The following is a 27,339-nucleotide window of genomic DNA, read 5'->3' on the forward strand; positions in this document are numbered from 1 at the left end:
TTAATAAATGAGTGACATTATTTTAAAAAAAAAAGGATAAAAACACTGACAGATTAAAAACTGGAGGTTTTCTTTCTGCAAATATGTGCCCCTCCCCATGAGATACTGTGTAGCTTTAAAAATCGTTTTCCTGCAAAGGCAGCAACAGAGCTTATAATTTTGTATCTAGTTAAATGGAACCGTATGATTGTGTGGTTTTATTTAAGTCTTTATGATGTACCTGGATATTTTCAACATCAGTGTTTAAACATTATCCTCGATTTCTAACCACTGAAGGAGAGTCTGTAGTATCCACATAATGACATTTTTGTGTTGATTTCCCTATTGAACGGGCATTTTGTTTTGTTTCTTTGTTTTTGTATCTGATGTCTGATACGTCTATAAAATTCCTAGAAACGGTCCTGATTCTAAAAGCACATGTAATTTTTTGATATGACGCCACACTGCCCTTGAAAACAGAGCCTGTCTCAGTATCTGTCACCTTAATAGTGTGTGATAATACCTCCTCCCACATCCCACCAGCCTGGGTACCATTACACTTCTTTCTTGTGTTAAATCACATTTAGTGGAGAAAATGACATTTTTTGTTACTGTACATTTGTTACTGATACTTTTGGAACACTGTACCTAAGTCCAAAATATATACTGTAATATAAATGGTGAGTAATGTATTTGATTTACTATTTATCAAACTACTGTTCTGTTTCTATTTTTTAAAATTTCTGTTAAAGTATAATTTTTATATTTAAGTATATTCTCTATATATCATAATTTATATAACTTATCCTATTGTTGAGCATTTAATGTCTTTTCAATGCCTTACAAAAATCTCAGCAGTGAAAAGTGCCCGTACACGTGTTTTTTTCTCTTCTTTATGAATAATTTATTAAAATAAATTCCAGTTAGTGATATTGTATTACTGGGTCAAAGGTTTAACTTTTTATGACTCGGTAAAGACTGTTAAATTGCTTTACAAAAGTGATATCATTTTTTATGATCAGCAAGATCATATAACTATTGTAGTAGATTCTTGACTAACTTTCTGAAGAATGTTAGATTTATTATTCTAAATTTATATAACTTGTATAAGTTTACTTTCATAAATTGTACTTTGTGGATTATATACAGAGAATGCTGAGATATGTATTTATATTTTCCATGTTTAAAAATGCCCACTTTATAATGCTAACTGAAAGCAACAGGATACAGAATGAGGTATAAATTAAATATATCAAATTATATATACCTCAACAATGGATAACTTTAATTTTTATGCCTTTGTGTTTTTTCCTAATTAATCACAGTGTGTATTATACCCGGGCTGAATGTCTGTCATGTATTCTTGAGGTCAAAAGATCTGTCTCTTTCTTTTAGGAAATTTACCAGTGGTGTGGATCCTCTTGCAACAAGTATGAGCGTCTGAAGGCCAGCCAGGTTGCCACTGGCATTCGGGACAATGAAAGGAAAGGAAGATCTCAGCTAATTGTGGTAGAAGAAGGGAGTGAACCATCAGAGCTTATACAGGTATTATGAGTTGTGTAGGTTTTTAAAAGCTTGCCACTCTAAGCTGTATGTGTGAGCTTGTGTGTTAGATTTAATAACATCTCTGATAAGCTCAGATTAGGTAAGAGGATGTATCAGAGTTTTCTAAGTCATGGTACTAGGAGAATAGAGTATCACAACTGTTTTTCCCCACCACTGGAATGACTATCAAAGGAAGTCTTATTCCCTATCTTCTGTGATATTCAAGGACTGATAGGTGGGCAACACCTTTGAGATTGACTGTAAGAAAATATTTTGGAAGAAAAACAATAATGTATTTATTTGAGCTTCTCAACTTTTTTTAACGTAGTGATTTTTTTCAATTTGAAAATTAAGTATTTCATTAAAAGAATGAAATAAAGTCTTATACCAGGTGATTAAATACACCAATATTTTAAATATTTCAGTCATTTTAAACTAAGATTTATAGTATAGGTAAGGCATTTATAATTTTAGTATAGTTGTTAAATTAACATGAATTGTCTGTATGGCTCTTTACATCTCTGTCATTTACTTAATCGGTATACCAGTCCTGAACATTTAGTTGTGAACAGTTTTTTTCCCTTTTAAGAAAACTACAGTGAGACCCTGAGTATAAATATTGTATATATTCCCTTAAATAAGATTGTCAGTCAAAGGATATAATCATATTCAACTCTCTAAATACATGTTGGTAAATTGATTCCCATTCATTTATTTAACAAATATTTGTTGAATTCCTATGTGAGCTAGGCCCTAAATATTTGTACCAGTTGCTGCTTCCTTGCATAAGTACTGTGTTCCTTCATGACTTTACAGAGCCCTGTCAGCATTTCCTATCGTAGTACCTTTTTGAATCTTCCCATTTTTCTCTTTGAGTTTTCATTTCTCTAATTTCCTAGGATATTACACCCTCTCCCCAAAGATTTTAGCCATTTGCATTTAAATTTTTCTAAAGACAGTTTTATAAACATATATTTTTAATATATTTTTATTTAGAGCAATTTAATGCCTTAGAGTTACCTGATCCAATGCTAGGCTACATAATCCAGTAAACGAAAATTATATAATGGAATCATTTTATTGATTATAGTGTCTTTAAACTTTTTTACTTTAATAGCCACTAAACACAAATTTTCATGTTAATGTTTTAGAAATAATTTGAATTCAATGGGAAGATGATCTTGGTGTAATGCTAAGAGAAAGGATAGGCTGTAAAACTTTATGTGTAATATTATCTGAATATGAAAGTTTATACCATATAGCTGTATATTCATATATACATTTATATCTGGAAAGAAATATGCTGAAATATTACCAATATTATCAATAATGTCTTTGACTCTGGATATATGTCTTCTTATTATCTTCCTCTTCATTTGTGTTTTCAAAATTTATCATAATGGGTTCCTTTTACAATCAGAGGAAAAAGACCATCTGAAAAAATAAAATTAGGAATGGCTTACCTGGGTTTTCAATAGTCAAAATTACATTACCAATAAATTAGACCTTGAAACTACTTACAGCAAATTCTTAACCTTTTCATATTTTTTAAAGACCTCTCTTCTGGAAATGTGACCATCATTTAAGTTATCTAATTCTCATATTGAGAAGCAAAAACCTATAAATAAGATGTATTTCTAATTGATTGTAACCCCTTGTTTCAATAGCTATATTTTGATAGAAGTGGCCCCTGGAACACAATTGGTCCTTGCCGGGAGTTGGAGGGAGGGAGTGTTGCATTAGTTGTCAGGCTAGCTTCTCCATGTCATCTTGGAAGTCCCTTAAACTCTCATTGTCTCTGGTTCCTCATTAGTAAAGTGAGGGTTAGACAAAGTGGCTTCTTGGGTCCCTTTAGGTTCCAATGATCTGTGATTCCACATGTTTAATTACCAGTCATTTTGGTCTGTTCCAGAGAATGAAGTTGCTGAGGCTGAGGGCTTTAACTGTGCATATATATTTTTGATGTGTTTGCTTGTTGGATTTCATTCAAAGTTCTGAGAAATAAAAGCTTAAGTATGACTGTATGATGCTGTTAAATTAAAACGAGGTAATGCAAATCTGAGGAAAAAATTTTGTAACAATGTAACTGATTTTAAAATATTAGAGATAGGAATAAGGGACACACTGTTTAATATAAAAATGCTTTGTCTGTGCTTTAGGGGATCTTTGTTTTCTAGAAAAACTCCTAGAAAATGCCTACTTTGTTTCTATTTAGTATACTCAATGTATACTGCGTTATGATTGACAGTTCTCACAACTGATCTGAAGTGAATTTTCAGTGGAAGCCTTCTTTTTTTGTTGTTAAAAAGCATTCAATGGGAAGTTTTGTTTTTAGAAATGTTCTTTTGTAGCTTGATTACCTGGGTAAGTAGTTGTTTGATGAATTAAGTATGCACTTACGATAAACTAGTTTGACTTTTAGGCCTTCTTAATGTTGTACCTGTAACAATAGAATTCAGAAAGTTCATGAACTTGGTTGGGAAAAAAATCACAGTTTCATTTTCACTAACCTCTTCATGAAAAATTTCTCCAGTTGTGAATGTAGTTAATAAACCACAGTAGCACGAGCAGAACCTGTGACTTTTCGGATCACGCTATAGGTATTGCAGACAACTTCAAAATATCATTTACGCTTAACACTATTTGATAATTATGGCAGTTATTAGACTTGCTAGTCAATAATATTATGTAATGAGTATATGAAGGAGCTTATTTACTACTTTATCATGTTTGTTTTTTTAACATATATTTTTATTTTTGATGGTTGTATTCTAATATAATTGGTTTTCATTGTAATAGTATTTTATTTTAAACATTTTAAAAATACATTCATTAGTAGGGGTTCACAGACTTGGCAAAAATGGTCCAAAGTGGTCCATAGCACAGGGTCAAAAAAAGGTTACCTTGTTTAAGATGATGGAATGCCACTTTTTTTTTTCTGAGATTCTAATGCAACTGTTGACTTTGCTAGAGGATTCTAAAAAATCTTTCAGAATATCTTCTAAAATAGATCTTTTAAGTGACTCATTTTTAATGAGAATTTTAAAAAGTTATTTCCCAAAATTTTGAAAAGTCTATATATGAAGGTTGGTAATGGCTTGAACTCAAGGACTTTTCAACCAATTAAATGATGCGATTGGCATGACTCCATATTCAATGCTGAATTTTTGGAACATGTCTGTAACACATTCAAGTGATCAACACAGAAAATAAAGAAAAGTAATTTTTCTGAGAGTCTTTTGAAAAATTGATGTTTATTTTGAGGTGGTTCAACTATCTATTGATCACAGTATTGTAATATTTTCACACTGTTTTCATATGGCTTATCTCTAGGATGATCATACATTTATAATCCTTTAAAACCAAACACACAGGAGAGTAACGGGGGGCGCTGACCAGACAGGACATCGCATGCATTAACAAGAACCGTCTGGGGAAACAGGATGTGTGGTCAGCGTCTTCTCTGTATCTTCAGCACTTTTAAAAGTCATATGCCTAAATAATGAAAGTGATACTATAAGCATAACTAATTAAAGCCTGTAACTAGGGTCGCATTTCCTCTGTGCTGGTTTTCTCCTCTTTGTAAGCATATTTACCATGAAAAGCTGCATATAAATTATGTAAAGCTTTTTTTCTTCATCTTTTTTCTTTTCCTATTTAAAATAATCAGTGAATGTGAAGGAAAATCAAATATCTCACTAGCCCGAAGGTCTCAAACTTTCATTGTTGGTTCTACTCATTCTCTAAACATCAGGAGGGAGGAAGAATAGCAAAGGTGAATAATTTATCAGTATGTTTTATAGACTCTCATTTTTAAAAAAGACAGCATCTTGCTATCTATAGGGTAGACAGCAAAAAGAAGGAGCAAGTAGTTTGAAACAACAACAAAGCAACTAACCGGGAAAGAGTTTTTTTCAGTGTAATTTAATGAACTTGTTTAGCCCATAATCACTGTACATGCTGGAGAAGGAATCCTGGCAGTAAAAATACTACAGGGAAATTATGAACAGATGCTGTGTTGTTGAACTGTTAGATTTCTTGCTTCTATAAAAAGCACTAAGGCTCCCTGGAAAGTCATATGTACAATCATTGTTTTAAATTTTGGATTACAAGAGAAAACTGGAAAGAAAACTTAGAATGTCATTTGACAATTCAGTCAGTCAGTGTTTATTGATCACCAGGTTGGTTCCCAATCAAGTTCAGAGGCCACATTTTATTGTCTGATTGAGAAGATAAGCATGCACTGAATCTAAAACATAGCCCAAGAGTAGGAACAGATTGCAGGGTCCTCAAATGCTGGAAAGCATGGTCAGAGTGATGCCATCAGAAGCCGAAAGATTTCTCATGATAAAACTTATGTACTTTATATTACCATTTTTTAAAATTTATTTTTTGAAGTATAGATGATTTACAATCTTGTGTTAATTTCTGCTGTATAGCAAAGTGATTCACTTATATATACATTTTGTTCATATTCTTTCCAAAATCACAGGATATTGGATATAGTTCGCTGTGCTGTATACAGCAGGACCTTGTAGTTTATCCACTCTGTATATAGTAGTTTGCATCTCCTAACCCCAGACTCCCAATACATCCCTCCCAAGCTTCTGTATTTTAAACTGTGTGAAAATAGCATATAAGATAATCTCTAGAGGATCTCCCCATATAGTAATTATGTTCATCTTGTTATTTTAAGTCATAATTGCTTGAAAATACGAAAATTTATTCAGTCATTTTTTTGCCAAGTTGATTAGATATTCATGATGGATGATGGATATTTATATTTAAGATCTGAGTATCTTGTAAGTAAAATCTAGAGTTGAATTATAAAGGTGTTTCTTAAATTATCCTTTAGAGATGTCTGTTTAGACAAAGAGTAAAATTTTAGTTATATTTCCCTGAAGTACTTTGCCCAGTGAAATTTGTATCTTAATTATGATGCTACACTAAATTCCTTGAGGGCAAGGTACTGCCTTATTATCTGAGTTATTATCTAGAGTTATCAGCTCTAACTCATTGCTCGTTCATATGAAGATAATTAATACAATTAACTGCGAACTTTGAGTTACTAGATAACCAATTACATTTGTGTTCCTCTTGCATAGAGGACAGTATTGCTTTAAAAATTTTCCTGTGTTTTAGATGATAGTGTTGGCAAAGATATGAAGAAAGCCATATGACTGATTAACTTTTAAATCTGACAACATTGATATAGGAGCAGTTAGTGTTTAGATAAGCATAATCTATATATTCTGCTAGTCTTCTTTCTATAAATCAACAGTTACAACTTACCTCCTGGAAAGTGATAACCGACTCTTGAGCTTATCTGCCTTCCCATGTATTAGGTAGATTGTATGTTCTCCAGGTGAGAATACCTAGTACAGGAAGAAATAGATAGCTGATGGTCTAAAACTGTTCATTCTGTGAAAGCGCAGGCCCCCAGGAGCTACATTTGGGTCTTGCCATCTGTAAAATCTTCCTTCCCAGGTCTAGTCACTTCCCCATTTAGTGTTCAGTAAAATTGGACACCATGTCTATTTTTGTTCACGTAGAGTCCAAAACCCTCCTCTCACTCTAGCACACATCAGTGCTGGCCACCACCCTTGACCACTTTGAACGGCCACTGTCAATAATCCTGGTGCTGCCTCTCCTGACGCCTATGTTAAAAGTAATGCACTCCATGAACTCTAAGAAACTATAGAGATGTAGGGCTTTATTTTTGAAATCACCCTACATATTTATTTTTCTCCAATACTTTACATTAAAGGCTGGGGTACTAATGCATCCCAAGGTTGTACAATTTGAATTTACAGAAATTAAAAGCAGGAATGCTTTTGAATGTTTAATAATCTAAGCACTGGAATAGTCATACATTTTTATCACATAAAGTAAAAGATGAAGAAAAAGCAAGTTAGAATTTGCAAATTTATAATTCTGTTGACATTCCATGAAGCTTCTTCATGGAAATGTTTGCTTTCATAGCATAATCTTGAGTTTACTGGATTTATATGGGATTATATTTTAATCTTTTAACTAAAATAATACTGTATATTTGAATCAATCTTGATCATTTTGAAAGTGATACCCCAGAGAATAGGAGAAACTTTATTTTCTGGGGGTGATTTTTGATTAAATATATCAACCCCCATTTATCTTTGTAGGATAGTGTCAAATGAACCAAAGAAGTACCACTAAATAGAAATTGGGAGCTATTTTGAAAATCCCCTCATGACAATTTTGGAACAACGAGTATGTAGTATTTTTAAAGGGTCTAAAGATTTATATGGAAATAGTATAAATAAGAATAAAAATCACAGGATTTTAGTGTTAGGGAATAAACATGGGTATTTTGAACTCCTTAAATGTAAAACACAAGGTTGTTTTGGGGGGTTTGTAACACACACACACACACACACACACACACATCACTCATTAAATTAGTCTCTGTTGCTCTTGTGTGTGTCCTCAGTCACTAAGTCGTGTCCAGCTCTTTGTGACTCCATGGACTGTCGCTGGCCAGGCTCCTCTGTCCATGGGATTTCCCAGGAAAGCATACCGGAGTGGGTTGCCATTTCCTTCTCTGGGGATCTTCCTGACCCAAGGACTGAATCTGCATCTACTACAACGGCGGGCAGATTCTTTACTGCCTGAGCCACCGGGGAACCACCTCTCACCCTCTTAATTCCCTGTTAGTCACAACTTTATGCTTTGCGAGGATGGACATCTGAGTTGTGTAAGATATTAGTTTGGTCAGTAGGCACAATAAGCATATTAACACTAAGAGACAATAGAAAACATTTTGGTAGAGCAATGTGCTTGTTAGAGAAGTACACTTCTCTTCGTGTGCTATCCAAGTAGCTTTAGCTTTCTTGTTTACCCCTCCTTTATTTTCCAGCCTCTTTTAGTTCTTGGGAAATTGAACAATGTCTTACATACTTTGGAATTTCCTAGTCATGTCGCGTGGTGTCTGGCACCCCAGAGAAGTTCACCAGAATTTGTTGTGTGATTGAAATAACATTGTTATGAGAGGCATGTGGTCCATTTATGGGTTTACCATTCAAAGATTTTTGAGGTAAGAGGATTAAAAATATTTGCCACTCTCTCTAGACTAATCCTCATATTACATATTAAGTAGAGAGGAAGTATCAGGTACCAGCAAATAGAAATCTTTCCATTTCTTCTCTCTGTTGCAGTACACTTAAATTATCCCCCGTTTTACTTTACAGCAAATGATACTTAGTACACATGCCAAATCAACAGAATTATAGTGACAATTAGGGCATGCTGCAAGGCTATGCTTCTAACAGCACTACAATTGCTGTAGCTACTTGTATCTACCACTTATTGATAGCTTATTTTCTGTGCCAGGCACTGTTCAAGGTGCTGTTCATTTGTTATTTATTTTAACAAATATTTTTATTGGATGCATCCTCAGTTGCTTCAGTTGTATCTAAATCTTTGCGCCCCTATGGACTGCAGCCTGCCAAGCCCTTCTGTCTTTGGGATTCTGCAGGCAAGAATACTGGAGTGGGTTGCCATGCCCTCCTCCAGGGGATCTTCCCAACCCCTGGGATTGAACCTGGGTCTCCAGCACTGCAGGCAAATTCTTTACCTCTGAGCCACCAGCCAAGTCTTGTCTAGTATTTAATTCAGATACCCACTTTGTTCCTCCTTGGCTCATCCAGTGGGGGCAGTTGAAATATTCTGAACAAAGATAAGAAATATAGTAAAAGTATAGCTAACCATAAACTATAAGAAGATGATTTTTCAAATAATTTACTTTATCACACCAAAGTTCAACATAAAGATTCATGACCTTACTGATAAGATGTCACTTTATATAGTCCATCCAAGCTAATACTACTTGGCAAGCTTTTCTGAATGAGGTAATTTCTCCTTTAGTTTGTAGCTGAAGTGAGGGAAGAGTGATAAGCCCTATCAACAGAATAGTGCAGTTTCATGACAGATGGCCTGTGTGGAAGGGTGGCACTTCCCTATATCTGAATTGATAAACGAACACAAATATTACACTAGAATGGCATGTTTCTCTATTAGTAATATTTCTCCTCATGTTTGCTGTGATATTAGTGATTATGTATATGTCAGTCAGTTCAGTCGCTCAGTCGTGTCCGACTCTTTGCGACCCCATGAATCGCAGCACGCCAGGCCTCCCTGTCCATCACCAACTCCCGGAATTCACTCAGACTCACGTCCATCGAGTCAGTGATGCCATCCAGCCATCTCATCCTCTGTCGTCCCCTTCTCCTCCAGCCTCCAATCCCTCCCAGCATCAGAGTCTTTTCCAATGAGTCAACTCTTCGCATGAGGTGGCCAAAGTACTGGAGTTTCAGCTTTGGCATCATTCCCTCCAAAGAAATCCCAGGGCTGATCTTCAGAATGGACTGGTTGGATCTCCTTGCAGTCTAAGGGACTCTCAAGAGTCTTCTCCAACACCACAGTTCAAAAGCATCAATTCTTTGGCGCTCAGGTTTCTTCACAGTCCAGCTCTCATATCCATACATGACTACTGGAAAAACCATAAGTGTATACAAATATAGAGAGAGAGAGTAAAAAAAAAAGAACTGATAGTAAGACTGTATTTCTTTTGGCAGTTTCAGGTGACTTTTTTCTTATCCCTGTGCTAAGAATTAACCAGACTCAAATATCAAAGGGATAGATCTCTGAGATTCAGTGATTCACAACTCATTGACATTCATTTTGTAAATTAAATATTAAAATATATAATAATAATTTCATCTTATTCTCCTTTACATGGGTAAGGGCAAATGGTTCACTATTTGGCTGAATTTTCTGTTCACTTTTTCTTCTTTCTAGCTGCATTTTTCTTTAGGTGATGCAAGTGCTTCTTATCAATGACACAAAAATTCAATAACCTAAGAAACAAATTTGTCATGGATTTTATTTTCTGCAGAGGAGGTAAAACAAGCAGCTCCGGGACAAACATCCAGGGCCTGCTTGCAACTGGCATTCTTGTACGGGCTGTGCATGGATAAGCTAGTTTATGAAAGGTTGTTGCTGAACCACGAAAAGACACCAGGATTTCTGGCCTCCGGAAGAGAAGAATTCAGTCCGGGGCCAGAGACGAGGCTTAATCGCTCAGAGCTTTTGTGTAACAAAGTCTTATTAAAGTATAAAGGAGATGGAGAAAGCCTCTGACATAGACATCAGAAGGGGGCAGAAAGAATACCCTCTGCTAGTTTTTAGCTGGATATTATATAGTCACTGGCAACCCACTCCAGTACTCTTGCCTGGAAAATCCCATGGATGGAGGAGCCTGGTAGGCTGCAGTCCATGGGGTCGTGAAAAGTCGGACACAACTGAGTGACTTCACTTTCACTTTTCATTTTCATGCATTGGAGAAGGACATGGCAACCCACTCCAGTGTTCTTGCCTGGAGAATCCCAGGGATGGGGGAGCCTGGTGGGCTGCCGTCTATGGGGTTGCACAGAGTCGGACACGACTGAAGCGACTTCAGCAGCAGCAGCAGCAGCAGCAGCAGTCTATTAATGAAAGAAAGGAATGTCTTAAAACTCAGAATGGCACCAAGCCCCGCATCCAGAGGATGTATTTTGGGATAATCTTGGCACCAGGGAAGTCACCCAGGGCCATAAAATGGTTGACTTGATTTGTGTGGCAGATTACCATACAAATAGTTTCATTTACATAGATTAGGGGAACAGTGTCTGAGTATAACAAACTGGTTTGTCAAGTTGGTTCTGAGCCGTTAGGCATTAGAGACTTGAAGACAACGTGTGGGGTAAATGCATAGTATATTAACGTAGTTTAAGAACATTTCCATAAGAAAAATGCATTGGTTAACTCAAGGTTTGAGAATAGTTAACTTCAGGTGAACCAGACGTCATTATGGCAGCACAGTATTTTAAGAGGAACCTCCTTTTTAAATTTGAATGGAGAAGGGAAAAAAAACATATCACTAGTTTGTTTCCTTCTGCCACTTAAGAGAGAGATAAAAAATGTCTGACTCTTGCAGCCTTTTTCCTCCGTTTGGAGACCCCTGGCCTTCCTGCCTGTTATCCTCTCACTTACTTCATAAATAGCGCTATGAAGTGGATACATTTATTATCCTCTGTCCTGGTTTATGTTCCTCAAATGCCTATTCGGGGAAAAGGACTTGGGAGCAGATTGTTATTTGGAAGATGATCCTGGAAGCACGGAGTAAGAGTAAAATGAGGCAATAGTTAGTAAGTTACGTACTGCTGTAGGCAACTGGGACTTAGTCCCAGAGGGATCATCTCAGAAACTGTATGGAAAACACTTCAGAACTGGCCTACTGAAGGCTGAGGTGGCTACAGGATTTAGCTGGTAACTCTCATCCCTCATTGGTTGAGGGTTGCTAAGTCACTTCGGTCGTGTAACCCCATAGACGGCAGCCCACCAGGCTCCCCCGTCCCTGGGATTCTCCAGGCAAGAACACTGGAGTGGGTTGCCATTTCCTTCTCCAATGCATGAAAGTGAAAGTGAAGTCGCTCAGTTGCGTCCGACTCCTCGTGACCCCATGGTCTGCAGCCTACGAGGCTCCTCCGCCCATGGGATTCCCCAGGCAAGGGTACTGAAGTGTGGTGCCATTGCCTTCTCCAGGTTGAGGGTTACCCCTTTGGTATTAGCTCCCCAGAACCTCCAGGTGCCTTGTGTGTGGCTATGGTACAGCTTCTTGGCCAGATCATGCCATCAAATAAGAGAGCAGAAGGCTTTGGTCTTTAAGGAATTACTTGCTGATTGAGTTTGGGGGTAGACCCAGGTGAGATGGGCAAAACACCAACAGCATCTCTGCATCCTCACTCTATGAAGAAAGTCAGAGAGAGCTTATATAACTTGCCCATGTGGGTTGGGAATAGGACATCTGTGGTTCACATATCATGGCAGGTTTTCATTCCATTGCAGATCTTAAACATGCAGAGATGGAACCCACATCTGTTGATCTTCCAAAATTTTGCTACGCGTTTTTGACAGTCATACTTATTTTGTGTATTCCATACTGAAAGTGTTAGTTTTTGTAGCACAATTTTTGTGCTTAATGGGCTGGCTTGACCGTTTATTTTGTATCACTTAGGATTAGCGTGCAACCTTTCATCCACACTGTAGAGGCATTAGGTGCAGGGTAATTGGGGTAGACATTTTCTTCGAAAAACAATACATTGTTTTAATGTGACTATAAAAGGTAGGCAGATATTTTTCAAGCACCTCAGAGTACATGAAAGCCATTTTGAATTTGCTCAGTTAAATGTTGGTGCTTGGGAATTTTCTGAATTAAATAAAGAGGAAACTTTCACAACTGTCTTGTCATAAAACTCTCTAATCTGATTAAGTTTTATATGTAAGTCAGGTTTATTTACCGCATTTAATCATCATCATAACTGTGAGTGGTATTAATTATTATACCATTTTAAATATGAGAATAAGGTCACTGAGTCATTTAGTTGTGGGTCCATCCAGCTCAGATTGTCTAATATTAGTAAGTGAAGGGATTGTGAAAAAGACAAGGGTGGAGGGTGCTCATTGTGAAGCATAAAGATTAGGAACTGTAAAGGCCAATGAGGAAAGTATCCATTCAAGCACTGATCAGATAGAAATGTCCAAATGGGTTTGAGATCTTACAAGTGAAGTGAAGTGAAGTTGCTCAGTCGTGTCCAACTCTTTGCAGCCCCATGAACTGTAGCCTACCAGGCTCCTCAGTCCATGGAATTTTCCAGGCAAGAATACTGGAGTGGGTTGCCATTACCTTCTCCAGGGGATCTTCCCAACCCAAGGATCTTACAGGAAAAGGTTTAACAATCCCCAGAAGAAGCAGAAAGCCTAGAGTCTTTAAGATTTGACCTAGGGCAACCTCCAGACCACCAACCTATGCTAATTTGTCCACAGATTAATTCTTTTTGTGAAGGTATGGGCTTCCCAGGTGGTGCTAGTAGTAAAGAACCCACCTGCCAGTGCAGGAGATGTAAGAGACGTGGGTTCGATCCCTGGGTTGGGAAGATCCCCTGGAGAAGGAAATGGCAACCCACTCCAGAGTTCTTGCCTGGAGAATCCCATGGGCAGAGCAGTCTGGAGGGCTGCAGTCCACAGGATTGCAAAGAATTGGACACAACTGAAGTGACTTAGCCTGCATGCATATGAAAGTCAGAAATGCTCGGCAGACTTGTCCTGATGGTTAAGATGAGTGAGCCATGCTAACAAAGCTGATACCACTAAAGGTTTAAGTTGTATCACTGTACCCAGCCCAGGGTCTCTCCAGATACACAGTGCCAGGGCTTCATTCAGCATCTCTGGGGCTGGGATTCAGATGTGAGTGTTCTTTATCATAACTCCTAGGTGGTTCTAGTATGCAGTCAGCAGAAAACAGCTGCTCCAGTTTAGTAAGTTGACGTTCTGGCTTATATATTTTAACAACTTGGGAGTTATGTTTCCATGTTAAAAAAAATCGTGTTAGCTATATGTAGTATAATTTGTGGATTAGCTTTCTATATTATAATAATTTATGAGTTAACTTTCTCATGATGTTGACTCCCTAAGTATAATCTCTACAGTGTGGATGTTACAGTAATGCTGAGGTTCAGGTCTCCGTCATGATCAGTTCCCCTAGGCCACAGCGTTCTCTGCATCCTCCTGAGCTACGTTGTCAAATGAGGCATGTATTTGATGTGTGAGACACAAGTGGCTATTTAGGTTTTGATTTAAATTAGCTAACATTAAATAACACTTAAAATTTAGTTACTTGGTGACATTCACCACATTTCGGGTGCTCAGTAGCTACAGGTAGCTAGTGACTACTGTATTGGATCACATAGATATGAAACATTATAGTCACAGAAAATTCTGCTGGACAGCCCTGAGCGAGATAATGAAACGAAGCTCTCTTGTAGACATTCATTTCACTTTTGTCCTTTTATCCAAACAGGTATTTCACACGCTTTCCCTCGATCTAAAATACCTTACCCACTATTTGATGTATTACATTAGCCTTTATATGACTTATCAGTAAAGGGATAAAGGTGTTTTAGAGGTGGGGAAGTACATCAGTGAGAGAGAGCAGGAGGGCAAATGGACTGTTTCCATATTAGGTGGGGCTGGCTACAGGAGGGCGCCACTTTTCTCAGAATTGCCTGTCATTTTATATGAGTGTCTCTTCCCTGTTATCAAATATTAGTCTTATCAAAGACATAAACTGTCTCGAAGTAAGTAAATATACTGTAACTATGAGGCTGTACTTCACTTGAACAATTTCTTTCTATTCACCATATGCTTGCACTGTATTGATCTTTTTTCCAGTTAGGGAAAGGAAATAAGATAGAAAAACTATTGAGCAATTAAAATTTTAGCTCTTAGAATGCAGAAACTTACTCTGTTTGTAGTGAGAAAAGAAGCAGAGCCATTTACAGTGAAATAATTAAGGTAAAAACAATGCCATGTGTCATTCTCTTAAAAGCACTGCGGTAGGAGTTGGAATTCCAGGGGGTTAGTTACATCCTTGCTTCAGTGTTTTTAAGACCTGGGCCTAAGGCACACTCCTAACTCGTTTTCCTAATCTTGAGATGAAATTGGGATGAGAAGTACATAAAACCCTCTGTTTAACACTGTAGGACTTGACACCAGTGTAAATAATTTTTATCCCAGGTGATTTGGAGTTTGAGTTATCTACTGTTCTTCTTCCAGGCCACATAATTATCTCTTCGTTTCTTATTATTTACTTCAATTTCTTACTGTAAAGTGTCCAAGCATCTTGACGTTTCTGTTGAATGTCAAAGGAGGGAAAATGGATCTTGTATGAGCTATATTGCAAATGTTGGAATTTTATATCCAAAACAGATGGCTCTGACTCAAAGCTCCAAAATAAATAAAGACAATTGCAAATGTGAGAAGTCAGTAAGGATTATGAAAGTATAGCAAAGTTTTCCTTAACTGCTTGATCCTTCTTTCTAAGAAAACAAATTTACACATAGGCCAACTTAGCTTTAAACAAAGTTACAGTGGATCCTACAAAAGACACACAAGATGCTGAGGATGGTCTTGGCACAGGTCATGAAAACCTAGAAATTCTGAAGATAGGGGATTGTGAATATAGAGCTGGGTTGTGTGTTTGCTTTAATAATTTAATATAAATATCTCCTGATATTTATTTTAGTTGTTGTTTAGAATTAGAGTTGTTTTGAATTGAGCTCCTGTTGAAGGCAAAGAATAAACAGCAGAAAAGAAAGTCTAGGCAAAGAACAAAATTGTATTTCCACAAATTTCCAACCTCTTTAATATATTTGGAATAGTTTTTACATTGTTAAGCATTTCCATTATGTTACTGATAAAACAGAGAGGAAAAGATACAGATACTCCCATTTTTGTATTCACATCCCATCTGTAACAAACTAGGCCCTCATCTGTAACAAACTAGTCGCTGTGATCTTTGGAGGTACTTCATTTCCTAGCTGAAAACTTAAGAACCCTGGGGCCCTGCTGCTGCTGCTGCTGGTAAGTCAGTCGTGTCCGACTCTTAGCCACCCCACAGACGGCAGCCCACCAGGCTCCCCCGTCCCTGGGATTCTCCAGGCAAGAACACTGGAGTGGGTTGCCATGTCCTTTTCCAATGCATGAAAGTGAAAAGTGAAAGTGAAGTCGCTCAGTCGTGTCCGACTCTTAGTGACCCCATGGACTGCAGCCCATCAGGCTCCTCCATCTGGGGTTCTCCAGGCAAGAGTACTGGAGTGGGGTGCCATTTGGTAACTCCTTCTAGGTCTTTACATTAACAAGTGCTTCTTCGGTCAAAAAGCCTAGAGCTGTTAGGGATCCAGTAATATTTACTATCCTTTGGTGAACTGAGGGAATACAGCTGAGACAGAAGCCTAAGGTAGTCAGGCTTCCCTGGTGGCTTAGTTGGTAAAGAATCTGCCTGCAATGCAGGAAACCTGGGTTTGATCCCTGGGTTGGGAGGATCCCCTGGAGAAGGGAATGGCAACTCACTCCAATATTCTTGCCTGGAAAATCCCATGGATAGAGAAGTCTGTTGGACTCTACAGTCCGTGCAGTCACAGAGTCAGATACGATTTTGCGACTAAACCTCCATCACAAAGTTAAAATGAAGTGGTAATTACTCTAATTTAAGTAAGGCAATGGCACCCCACTCCAGCACTCTTGCCTGGAAAATCCCGTGGATGGAGGAGCCTGGTAGGCTGCAGTCTATGGGGTCGCGAAGAGTCGGACATGACTGAGCGACTTCACTTTCCCTTTTCACTTTCATGCACTGGAGAAGGAAATGGCAGCCCACCCTAGTGTTCTTGCCTGGAGAATCCCGGGGACGGGGGAGCCTGGTGGATTGCCGTCTATGGGGTCACACAGAGTCGGACACGACTGAAGCGACTTAGCAGCAGCAGCAGCAGCAGCAAGTAATAAGTTACTACTGGGAAACAAATACGAGATGTCAACATTTTTTAAATAAAAGTTTTTATAGTTTTATTAAAGAAAAATACATGTTTGTTGTTGAAATTTTTGAATTAGTCATAGTAGAGAAAGGTATTACCCTAAGTCCCACCTTTGAAAACAGAGTAACCAAATTTTCTCAGTCTTTGTTTTCACATACATAGCTCAGTGCTTTTGTAAGAAAGAGTTTTCATACTGTAGATAATGCTTGGAAATCTAAATTTTTACTTGAAATGTTGTAATCATTTTCCTAATCATCAAATAATTTTCATACTATAATGACTGTAAAATTTTCCACTGTATTGTTATAGCCTGATTTATTTAATCAGTTCCTTCCATGTTGAGCATTGAATCAAATGATAGGTGTCCTTTTTTTTTTTTTCTATCCAAGTCATTTATTTGGAATGCCATCATATTCCTTAATGTGCATTTATATGCATATGTTGACACGAATTACCTTACACATAAGAGTAAATAGAGTACAGTGTTGGTGATATAGTGGTGAGCAGAGCTGCCTTCCAAGTGTGAGTAGACATAGTTGGTGGAGGAACTCTTTCTTATCTCTGACCTGTATTTTTTAAAAACATTTCGTGAGTGCTGTTGATGCCACACATGCATTTTTCTGAAAATTTATTAAATATTAAATATTCTTCCATATCTTTAAAATACAATTATAAAAGAAGTGGCCACCGTTCATAGCTTAATTTATGATGTTTGCTTTTAATAATTTAGTAGCATACCTGGCTAAACTATATGTATACAGAGAAACACGCTCTGCGCGGCTGTGACTCTCACAAGGTAAACAGATGGGTTTTTTGTGTTAGGATATGTGTTTAGTGGACTTTTCACGTATCTTGTGAAGTATGGTCAACAGAGTAAGCTGGATAGGCCATGCTTTTAAGGGTTTTGTTACTGTTCATCACTTTGAAAAATGTTTCTTCTCACCAGAATGCCTGGTAGAATACTGAATTTTTCCCAACACTGGACATTGTCAGTTTTTTCCTAACCTCTGATGATTTTATGGATAAAAAAGTATCATAGTTTTACTGTTTTACATTTTTTAGCAGCTCTTTCATGTCTGTTTTATCTTTTTTAAGGGCTGTTTGCTCTCACAACACTGATAGATGAAAGAACTCCTCTCTTTCAGCCTTTAATGCCCACAGCATAGGCAGAACCGAGAGGAAAGGGGAGTAGACAGATAGGACTTTGAGAAAAATGAAAGCTATGCGGAGAGGAAGGGAGAGTACTCTACGCATTGTGTATGGGATGAGTGCTGCACGGAGTATTTGCTGGCATTATTCTGATCAGCATGGGAGAAGTAAACATGACAATAAATAGAAATATACAATCTCTGCTTTGAAACACCCTCTGTTTCATCTCCAATGACAAGTCCTCAACAGTTGAGTGAAGACTTTTTGACATAGCTTGGAGAGACAGCACAGTCTACTAGTTAAGAACATATACTCTGGAGTCAGAGTTCAAATCTGGACTTTGTCACCTACTAGCTGCATGAACTTAGTCTTTTTCCTTCAGGCGTAAAATGGGATAATGAAAGTGCCACCTCATAGCTTGTTATGAATATGAAGCAATTTAATAAATGTAAAGTGCTTAGAAAGTTGTCTGGTACACACTGATATATAAGCATCGGTTGTATTAAGTGTGGCACATTATGGCACTTGAAAAGTTTTAGTTGAATACATGCAACATAATAAAAAGCAATAAATATATAAATGCATTCCACTACATGGTGTTTAGACAAGTGGGGTACTATCATTAATGGATAATTTTCAAAGAAATAAAATCATCAATCTCAGACAGGTATAAAATAACCCATGTCAAGAAAATTGGAGATATCAAGGGAACATTTCATGTAAGGATGGGCATGATAAAGGACAGAAACAGTAAGGACCTATTAGAAGCAGAAGAAATTAAGAAGAATACAAGAATACACAGAAAAACTGTATAAAAAAAGTCCTAATGACCTAGATAACCATGATGGTATGGTCACTCACCTAGAGCCAGACATCATGGAGTCTGAAGTAAGGTGGGCCTTAGGAAGTATTACTATGAACAAGGCAAGTGGAGGTGATGGATTTCCAGTTGAGCTATTTCAAATCTTAAAAGATGATGCTATGAAAGTGTTGCATTCAATATGTCAGCACATTTGGAAAACTCAGTAGTGACCACAGGACTGGAAAAGGTCAGTTTCATTCCAGTCCCCCAAAAAGGGCAATGCCAAAGGATGGTCAAACTACCACACAATTGTGCTCATTGTACCTCTTAGGAAGGTTATGCTCAAAAGGTTATGCTCAAGCTAGGCTTCAGCAGTACGTGAACTGAGAACTTCCAGATGTACAAGCTGGATTTTGAAAAGGCAGAGGAACCAGAGATCAAATTGCCAACATTTTTTGGATTATAGAAAAAGCAAGGGGATTCCAGAAAAATAGCTACTTCTGCTTCCTTGATTACTTGAAAACCTTTGACTGTATGGATCACCACAAACTGGAAAATTCTTAAATGGATGGGAATGCCAGGCCACCTTACCTGTCTCCTGAGAAACCTTATAAAAGATTTTATTTTGCTGGACTCCAAAGTTACTGTGGACGGTGACTGCAGCCATGAAATTAAAAGACACTTGCTCCTTGGAAGAAAAGCTATGACAAAAATAGACAGTGTATTAAAAAGCAGAGACATCACTTTGTCGACAAAAGTCCGTATAGTCGAAGCTACAGGTTTTCCAGCAGTCATGTATGGTTATGAGAGTTGGACCATAGAGAAAGCTGAGTGCCGAAGCATTGACGTTTTTGAACTGTGGCATTGGAGAAGACTCTTGAGAGTCCCTTGGACTGCAAGGATATCCAACGAGACAACCCTAAAGAATATCAACCTTGAATATTCATTGGAAGGACTGATGTTGAAGCTGAAGCTCCACTACTTTGGCCACCTGATGCGAAGAGCCAGCTCATTAGAAAAGACCCTGATGCTGGGAAAGATTGAAGGTGGGAAGAGAAGGGGACGACAGAGGATGAGATGGTTGGATGGCATCACTGACTCAATGGACATGAGTTTGAGTAAACTTTGGGAGATGGTGAAGGACAGGGAAGACTGGTGTGCTGCAGTCCATTGAATCACAAAGAGTCAGACATGACTGAGCAACTGAACAACAACCAGAATCTCAGCCTCAACACGGTGTGCAAAACAATCTCTTTGCTTCATTGGGTATCAGTGACATTTTCTGTAAAATGATAACAGTATCTGGTTCACGGGAGCTCTTATAAGGTTGAAATTAACATGTGTCTAAAGCTCCTTATCCAATGTGTGACTCATAGGAGACATTCAATAAGTGGTAGCTATTACTATGCTGAACAGTATTGTGCTAATTATAATTAGCTGAATCAACCAAAGAGTTATTGCTCGGTTTTGGTTCTGCCACACCCAGTCAACCTAGGTGACAGTTACATGCAGCTTTATGTACCGCCCTGGGGAAGGAAAGTGCATGGCTGCTGGGGAACGTGGAAAACATCAGCCTGATTAGAGGAGATGCTGGGAAATAATGCCGAGTACGTTACATCCAGCCTCTGGAGGTGCCTTGGAATCCAAGCAGAGGGGCTCTGTCAGTAGCATCTCGTTCAGAATCATCTCAAAGGAGTTGGAGCTCTGTCAATAGCAGCCAGTTCAGAATCATCTGCAGATTTCTGGTGCATGCCTGTGTGCTAAGTTGCTTCCATTTTGTCTGACTCTTTGCAACCACATAGACTGGCTCCTCTGTCTATGGGATTCACCAGCCAAGAATACTGGAGTGGGCTGCCATGACCTCCTCCAGGGGATCTTCTCAACCCAGGGATAGAACCCACTTCTCTTATGGTTCCAGTATTGGCAGGCGGGTTCTTTACCACTAGTGCCACCTGGGAATCCTGCAGATTTCTGGGTTTCACCTCAAATCCACTGTAGCAGTTGGCAGTTGGGAATCTGTATTTTATCAAGTTACCCAGATGGTGCTTGAGCGCATTGAACCTTAAGAATCACTACTGCCAGGCTTCCCTGATGGCTCACTGATAAAGAATCCCCCTGCCAATGAAGGGGACATGGGTTCCATCCCTAGTCCAGGAAGATTCCGCATGCCTTGAGGCAGCTGAGCCAGTGTGCCACAACTACTAAGCCTGGGAGGTGCAAATACTGAAGCCCACGTGCCCTAGAGCCGTGCTCCACAACGAGAGAAGCCACCGTTAACGAGAAGCCTGTGTACCCTCCACAACTAGAGGAAAGCCCAGGCATCAGTGAAGACCCAGCACAGCCATAAAGAAATAACTAAAACAAAAAAATTGAAAAAAAAATCACTACCGCAGATAAAAGATGTAAATCTTATCTGGAGTCATCTTCTTGAAACACTGAAGTGAAATAAGGAGTCTTCCAGCCATTGTAAAGAATAACTTTCTGGATAAAAAGATGAATGGGGCCCTGAAGGCAGGAGGGAATTGACAGGAGTAGGCATAACCTGTGACTTGGGTGATGAAGAACTTCATGAGGGTGGAGGTTAATGTAGACAGGGATCGGAGACTTTCAACATCATCAGTTAAGAGGGAGAATCTAATGACTGAGCAGCTAAGAGATTCAAAATGAAGGACAGCAGGTATTCAAAACTGATGTCATGATTTTAAGTCCAGGTGGAGAGAGAAATAGAGATTCACTGACACAGATGGAGAATGGTCAGTTTTGTGGAAAGATAAAGTTAAGTTTGGAGCATGTTAGAGAATGGTGGTACTTTTAAGTGGAAACTTACAGGAAATAATTGAAGGAAAGAGGGGACTCCAAGCTGGAATGACAGGTCTTGGTTTAGGTGAAACTTTCAAGGAGCATTCTCAGATTCTCTGTTTCAGAATTAAATATGTCCTTTAACCCAAACTGTTGATTGCAAACTACTGTCTTCATTGGAGTAGAACTTTAAAAGGGCATATGACATCTTTCACTGCTCTTATAAGGAATACATATTTCTAACCAAGATAAAATTATTATAAAAAAAGCAATTTTGGTTGCATTTTAACTTTTGTCTTGATCCTGCTTTTAGCAAAAGAAGAAAAACTATATTGCAGTCATTTAGTATGTTCAATAATAGAAGGATTTTATGGATCATTGTGTAAGCAAAAAGAGGGCATATTCCCAGAGGAAAATAAGTCTTTAGTATACTTCTAAACGCGAGACTGCTGTACTCATGCATAGATTAGAATTCAAACTTTTATTGTTGTATGGTATTCAGCAGTGTGTATTTTCATACAGTATATTTGTAAGGAATACTGACTATAAAACACATTATGCGTGGAATCTCATTGTATATTAAATATTTATTAAATCTAAATGAATAGCATCTTTACATTTTTAAACTTGAATTTATATCTTTGTATTATAAAACTCATATGGTTTTGAATAAATTTATATTTGATTCCTGTTCTTAACATACTATGATACTTATGTCAATTAATTAAATTCATTAATTAAGGTCTTTATAGGCATTTTGGGGGATGATTTTAGTGTACAGAAATTCAAAGCATATCCACATGTATTTTCTACCAAATGCTTTCCTTAAACTTTTGGATTGCATCAGGCGTGCAAAGAGTACATAAGCACATTCATCCATTCGACGTTCGTTTGTTCTGTGTCAAAAATGCAGCAGGAAGCAAAGCATGATACGATTAACTGACAGTTCATCCAGCCTAGCCTATATCAATCGGAGAAGGCAATGGCACCCCACTCCAGTACTTTTGCCTGGAAAATCCCATGGACAGAGGAGCCTGGTGGGCTGCAGTCCATGGGGTCCCTAGAGTCGGGCATGACTGAGCGACTTGACTTTCACTTTTCCCTTTCATGCATTGGAGAAGGAAATGGCAGCCCACTCCAGTGTTCTTGCCTGGAGAATCCCAGGGACGGGGGAGCCTGGTGGGCTGCCATCTATGGGGTCGCACAGAGTCAGACACCACTGAAGCGACTTAGCAGCAGCAGCAGCCTATATCGATAATAATAAGAGTATCCTACCCTCAAATAGTAATTTTGCCCAAGACTTTGTTACAATAAATTAATAAAACCTATAGATTGCTTGTAGAAGCAGAGGTTATGGGAGATATTTTGTTGCACAGCTGAACTTAGAACTCATATTTTAATTAATTCCTACTAGTTTTCAATAATACGGAGACCTACACTTTCAAGTTTGGGATTTCACTTCCTTGAAAGTTCACATCACCAGCAGACTCAGTGTTTGTTTACTTAATGCTATTGATTGATTTGATCTGTGGGAGAAGGCCAGTTTAGCATGATTGGTGAGAAATGTCCGAGCCTTGTCATTTCAGTTGCTAATATTTTATAATCTATTACTTTAGAATCTCTTTTTTTAACTTCAGTACTAATGAGAGGTCTTTATCTTTTTATCTGTACTCTTTTTTTCCAGGTATTAGGGAAAAAACCAGAGCTTAGGGATGGAGAAGATGATGATGACATCAAAGCAGATATAACTAATAGGAAAATGGCTAAGCTCTACATGGTGAGTTCACTGGTAGGAAGTTCTGTTGTTTTTATTGGACAGGATGGTGCTGGGGAGACCTGCTGGGGAGGGACAGTTTGCCACAGATGACAATGCTCCTCGTTGCCTTCAAAGAGAAATGTGTGGGAAGAATTTGTTCTTTGCTTTAACACAGTTCTTTAAAACTCCTATTTCTATTACTTTTAAAATTTTTATTAAAAACAACAAATAATTTGCTGTGATTTAAATTAAATAATTATATATATTGTTGCTGTACTAGTTTGCAACAGTTGAGTTCAGTTCAATCACTCAGTCGTGTCCGACTTCTTGCAACCCCATGGACCACAGCACGCCAGGCCTCCCTGTCCGTCACCAACTCCCAGAGTTTACCCAGACCTTTGTCCATTGAGTTGGTGACACCATCCATCCACCTCATCCTCTGTCATCCCCTTCTCCTCCCACCTTCAATCTTTCCCAGCATCAGGGTCTTTTAAAATGAGTTAGCTCTTCGCATCAGGTGGCCAAAGTATTGGAGTTTCAGCTTCAACATCAGTCCTTCCAATGATTATTTAGGACTGATCTCCTTTAGGATGGACTGGTTGAATCTCCTTTCAGTCCAAGGGACTCTCAAGAGTCTTTTGCAACACCTCAGTTCAAAAGCATCAATTCTTTGGTGCAAAGCACAGCCGGTGCTCCTTGCCTTGGAGGTGGGGTATCTCCTCTCGACTGCTCGTTGCTCCAGCGACAGTATGTCCTGATATCTTACATGCAGTACAATACATTCAATAAAGTGTTTCCTTCGTAGAGTAAAAAGACTGTAAGCTTTTTTAAATGAAATCCTAATGAGCTATAAAATTGTGACCTCACTTGAAATACCCTGTTTAGCCATCATGAAGTCTTTTTTATAAGAGGGCAATGTTATCAAATCAAATAGCTGGAAGGAAAAAGGTAAAAACTGTCCTGGGTGTTGGCAGACTTAGTTCCTTATTAACTCTGTGGGAAGGACTGCCGGAGTGACCTTGGCCAAGACATGGCCATTCTGGGTCTTAGTTTTCTTATCTGAAAAAAGAGAGATTTAATTGGAAGACTACTTAGGTTCCTTCCAATCCACAATTTTATGATTTTATTGCTGGTGAGGGTAACAAAATCCAGAAGATGTACCAGGTGAGGAGACTGTTCACATGGGATCCGTTAAGCATTCTGTGCCTTTGTAACTTTCCAAGCACATGATTTGGAGCAGACCACAATCTCCCTGTGGAATTGAGTCCTTTTCTCATCTCTGATAAGAAGGACGTCTATTTTCTGCTCTTTAAAGGGATGGTCTAGCTCAGACACACTGTGATTTTTAAATGAAGTTCAAGCTGCTGTCTTGTGTAGAATAACTTCCTTTTATGTAGAAAGAAAGGAGAAATAGATTCTTTTTTTCTAGATGGCAAAGGAAAATGTCTTAACCACTCCTAAATGCTGATAATTTTAATATAAGCCACACAGAAATTGTTATTCTAAAGATTTTGTGACTGCTTATTTTTTATTATTGGGTTTCATTTTTATTATTTTTATTTTAAAATTATTTATTTTAAGATTAATTTTAATTAAATAATTTACTATTTTTTAAACATAAATTTATTTTAATTTATATTTATTATTTTTATTGTTAGAATTGGGTTTCTAAAACCCAATTTCAAGAGTTTAACAAACACCTTTTATGTCACCTCATTAAATAAAGCTGTTCTCCCCTCAGATAGCATCATGAGAGTAAATAAATAAGCATGAACACGTTAATTGTGGGGCTTCCCTGGTGGCTCAGTTGATAATCTGCCTGCAGTGCAGGAGACCAGAGTTCGATCTCTGGGTCAGGAAGATCCCCTGGAGAAGGGAATGGCAACCCATTCCAGATTTCTTGCCTGGAGAATTCCATGGACAGAGGAGCCTGGCAGGTTACAGTCCATAGGATCTCAAAAGAGTTGGACACGACTGAGCGACTAACACACACATGTTAATCTTGGGTCAATGCTCCCTCTAGTGGGTGTATCATGTATTGCATACTTCTATTTCAGTCCTGAAAATAATTTGAAATAGCTGAACAGGGTTTCCCAGGTGGCGCTAGTGGTAAAGACCCTTCTGCCAATGCAGGAGACATAAGAGACTCGGGTTCGATCCCTGGGTAGGGAAGATCCCCTGGAGAAGGGCATGGCAACCCCCTCCAGTAGTCTTGCCTAGAGAATCCCATGCACAGAGGAGCCTAGCAGGTTACAGTCCATAGGGTCTCAAAGAGTCGGACACGATTGAAGTGACTTAACGCAACAGCACAGGGCTGGGAAGCTGAGTCACCTAGGGTGATTTCTAAAAATACAGAATTCAAGCGCCACTGCAGTGCTGTAAAACCCCACCACTCATCTAGGGAGGATCCTCAAATCTGCATATTTAACAAGTGCCTAGGTGGATTACCTTGCAGCCTACCACGCCTTGAAAAAACTGAATTCTAACCTAGGAAATTTTGTAAGACTTTGTAAGCTGTACATCTCCAGCTTATTTAAAAAAAAAACAGTTCTATAGCCGTTTCCAAACTTCGGGAGTCTTGGTAAGTTGACTTGTGACACAGATGTCACAAGTTTTATTTTATGATGTTTTATTTGTGACATGAGATTTACTTTGATAATTTCTACAGCATATTTAAGTAAATGACAGGCTCCATATTGAAAAAAGTCTGTAAGCATAAGGTGTAATATATCAGTGCATTCCTTACCACAGTGTCTGGGATATGGTAGTACTCAGCGAGTATTGAATGAATGAGTGTTTAAGCTTCAGCTTTGTATGTGTGCAATGAGTACAAGGGTATCTATTTCAAAGATTTTTATAAAGACTAAGAAATAATCATGTGAAGTTCGTTGTGTGGTGCCTGGTAAATGTGAAAACTGAAACAAACTTTATCCATGATTATTATCACTATTATTTTCTGTGTTGAAACTTAGCTTTTTATTAGTAGTACTTTTATCCTAAAGGGCTTTAAGAAAGTCTTTTCCAAGGTATAACTGGGTTCCTGAGGGGTTTTTTTGGTCTTTGTTTTCTTTGAAATAGCTTTGTTGAGATATAACGTACATATTATGTAGTTTATCCATTGAAAGTGTGCAATTCAGTGGTTTTTATTACATGTACAGAGTTGAGCAACCGTCACCATGATCACAGTCTAGAGCTCACTGATCATCCTCAGGCAAGCTCATGGTTTTCATGTCAGGTTTCAGATGCCAGCGGCTCCATGAAAGTGAGTCTGGTGGCAGAAGAAAACCCCTTCTCCATGGCGATGCTGCTGTCTGAAGAATGCTTCATTTTGGACCACGGTGCTGCAAAACAGATTTTCGTATGGAAAGGTAAAAAAAAAAAAATGCCATTGGCATTGTTGACATACTTCAGATTTATATGTATTTCTTCAGAAAGATAAAACATCTTTTCTGACTTAAAAAAAAAAGCTTACCTTTCTGCATGATCTATACAATGCAGACATCAAAACCATATTTTCTTATTATTAGCCTTATTTACTAGGGATGATGGGGTAAAAGAAAGTCTTTGGGCACTAGAATAGAATTTTTTAAATATTCTATATTATAATATTGTTAAATATATTTAGTATGCTAGGACGTTTTGCCATTTTTCAGTATTGTAGTTAAATTAAATTATAATTATGTTTAATTTTTGGTGCACAAGTATCTCTTAATCATGTAATATCTTGTGTCTCTAAAATTCTCTTTCATTTATGTTGCATGTTAGGTAAAGATGCTAATCCCCAGGAGAGAAAGGCTGCCATGAAGACAGCTGAGGAATTCCTAGAGCAAATGAATTATTCTACAAATACCCAAGTACGTATGGAA

At 38.1% G+C, this 27,339-nt stretch overlaps 1 protein-coding gene across 1 annotated transcript in view; it reads left to right on the forward strand.

The window, feature by feature from the left end:
• The window catches only part of SCIN (scinderin), a 79,057-nt gene that overhangs the window by 25,635 nt on the left and 26,083 nt on the right, over positions 1–27,339 (forward strand). Inside the window, exons 4-7 of the mRNA XM_069586628.1 lie at positions 1,375–1,524; positions 23,402–23,494; positions 26,709–26,841; positions 27,239–27,327. Of these exons, the coding sequence (XP_069442729.1) occupies positions 1,375–1,524; positions 23,402–23,494; positions 26,709–26,841; positions 27,239–27,327 (465 nt within the window). The remainder of the gene's footprint in view (positions 1–1,374; positions 1,525–23,401; positions 23,495–26,708; positions 26,842–27,238; positions 27,328–27,339) is intronic.

Source organism: Ovis canadensis, chromosome 4 (assembly GCF_042477335.2).
Source record: "Ovis canadensis isolate MfBH-ARS-UI-01 breed Bighorn chromosome 4, ARS-UI_OviCan_v2, whole genome shotgun sequence".
In the NCBI taxonomy this organism is placed as follows: Eukaryota; Metazoa; Chordata; class Mammalia; order Artiodactyla; family Bovidae; genus Ovis; species Ovis canadensis.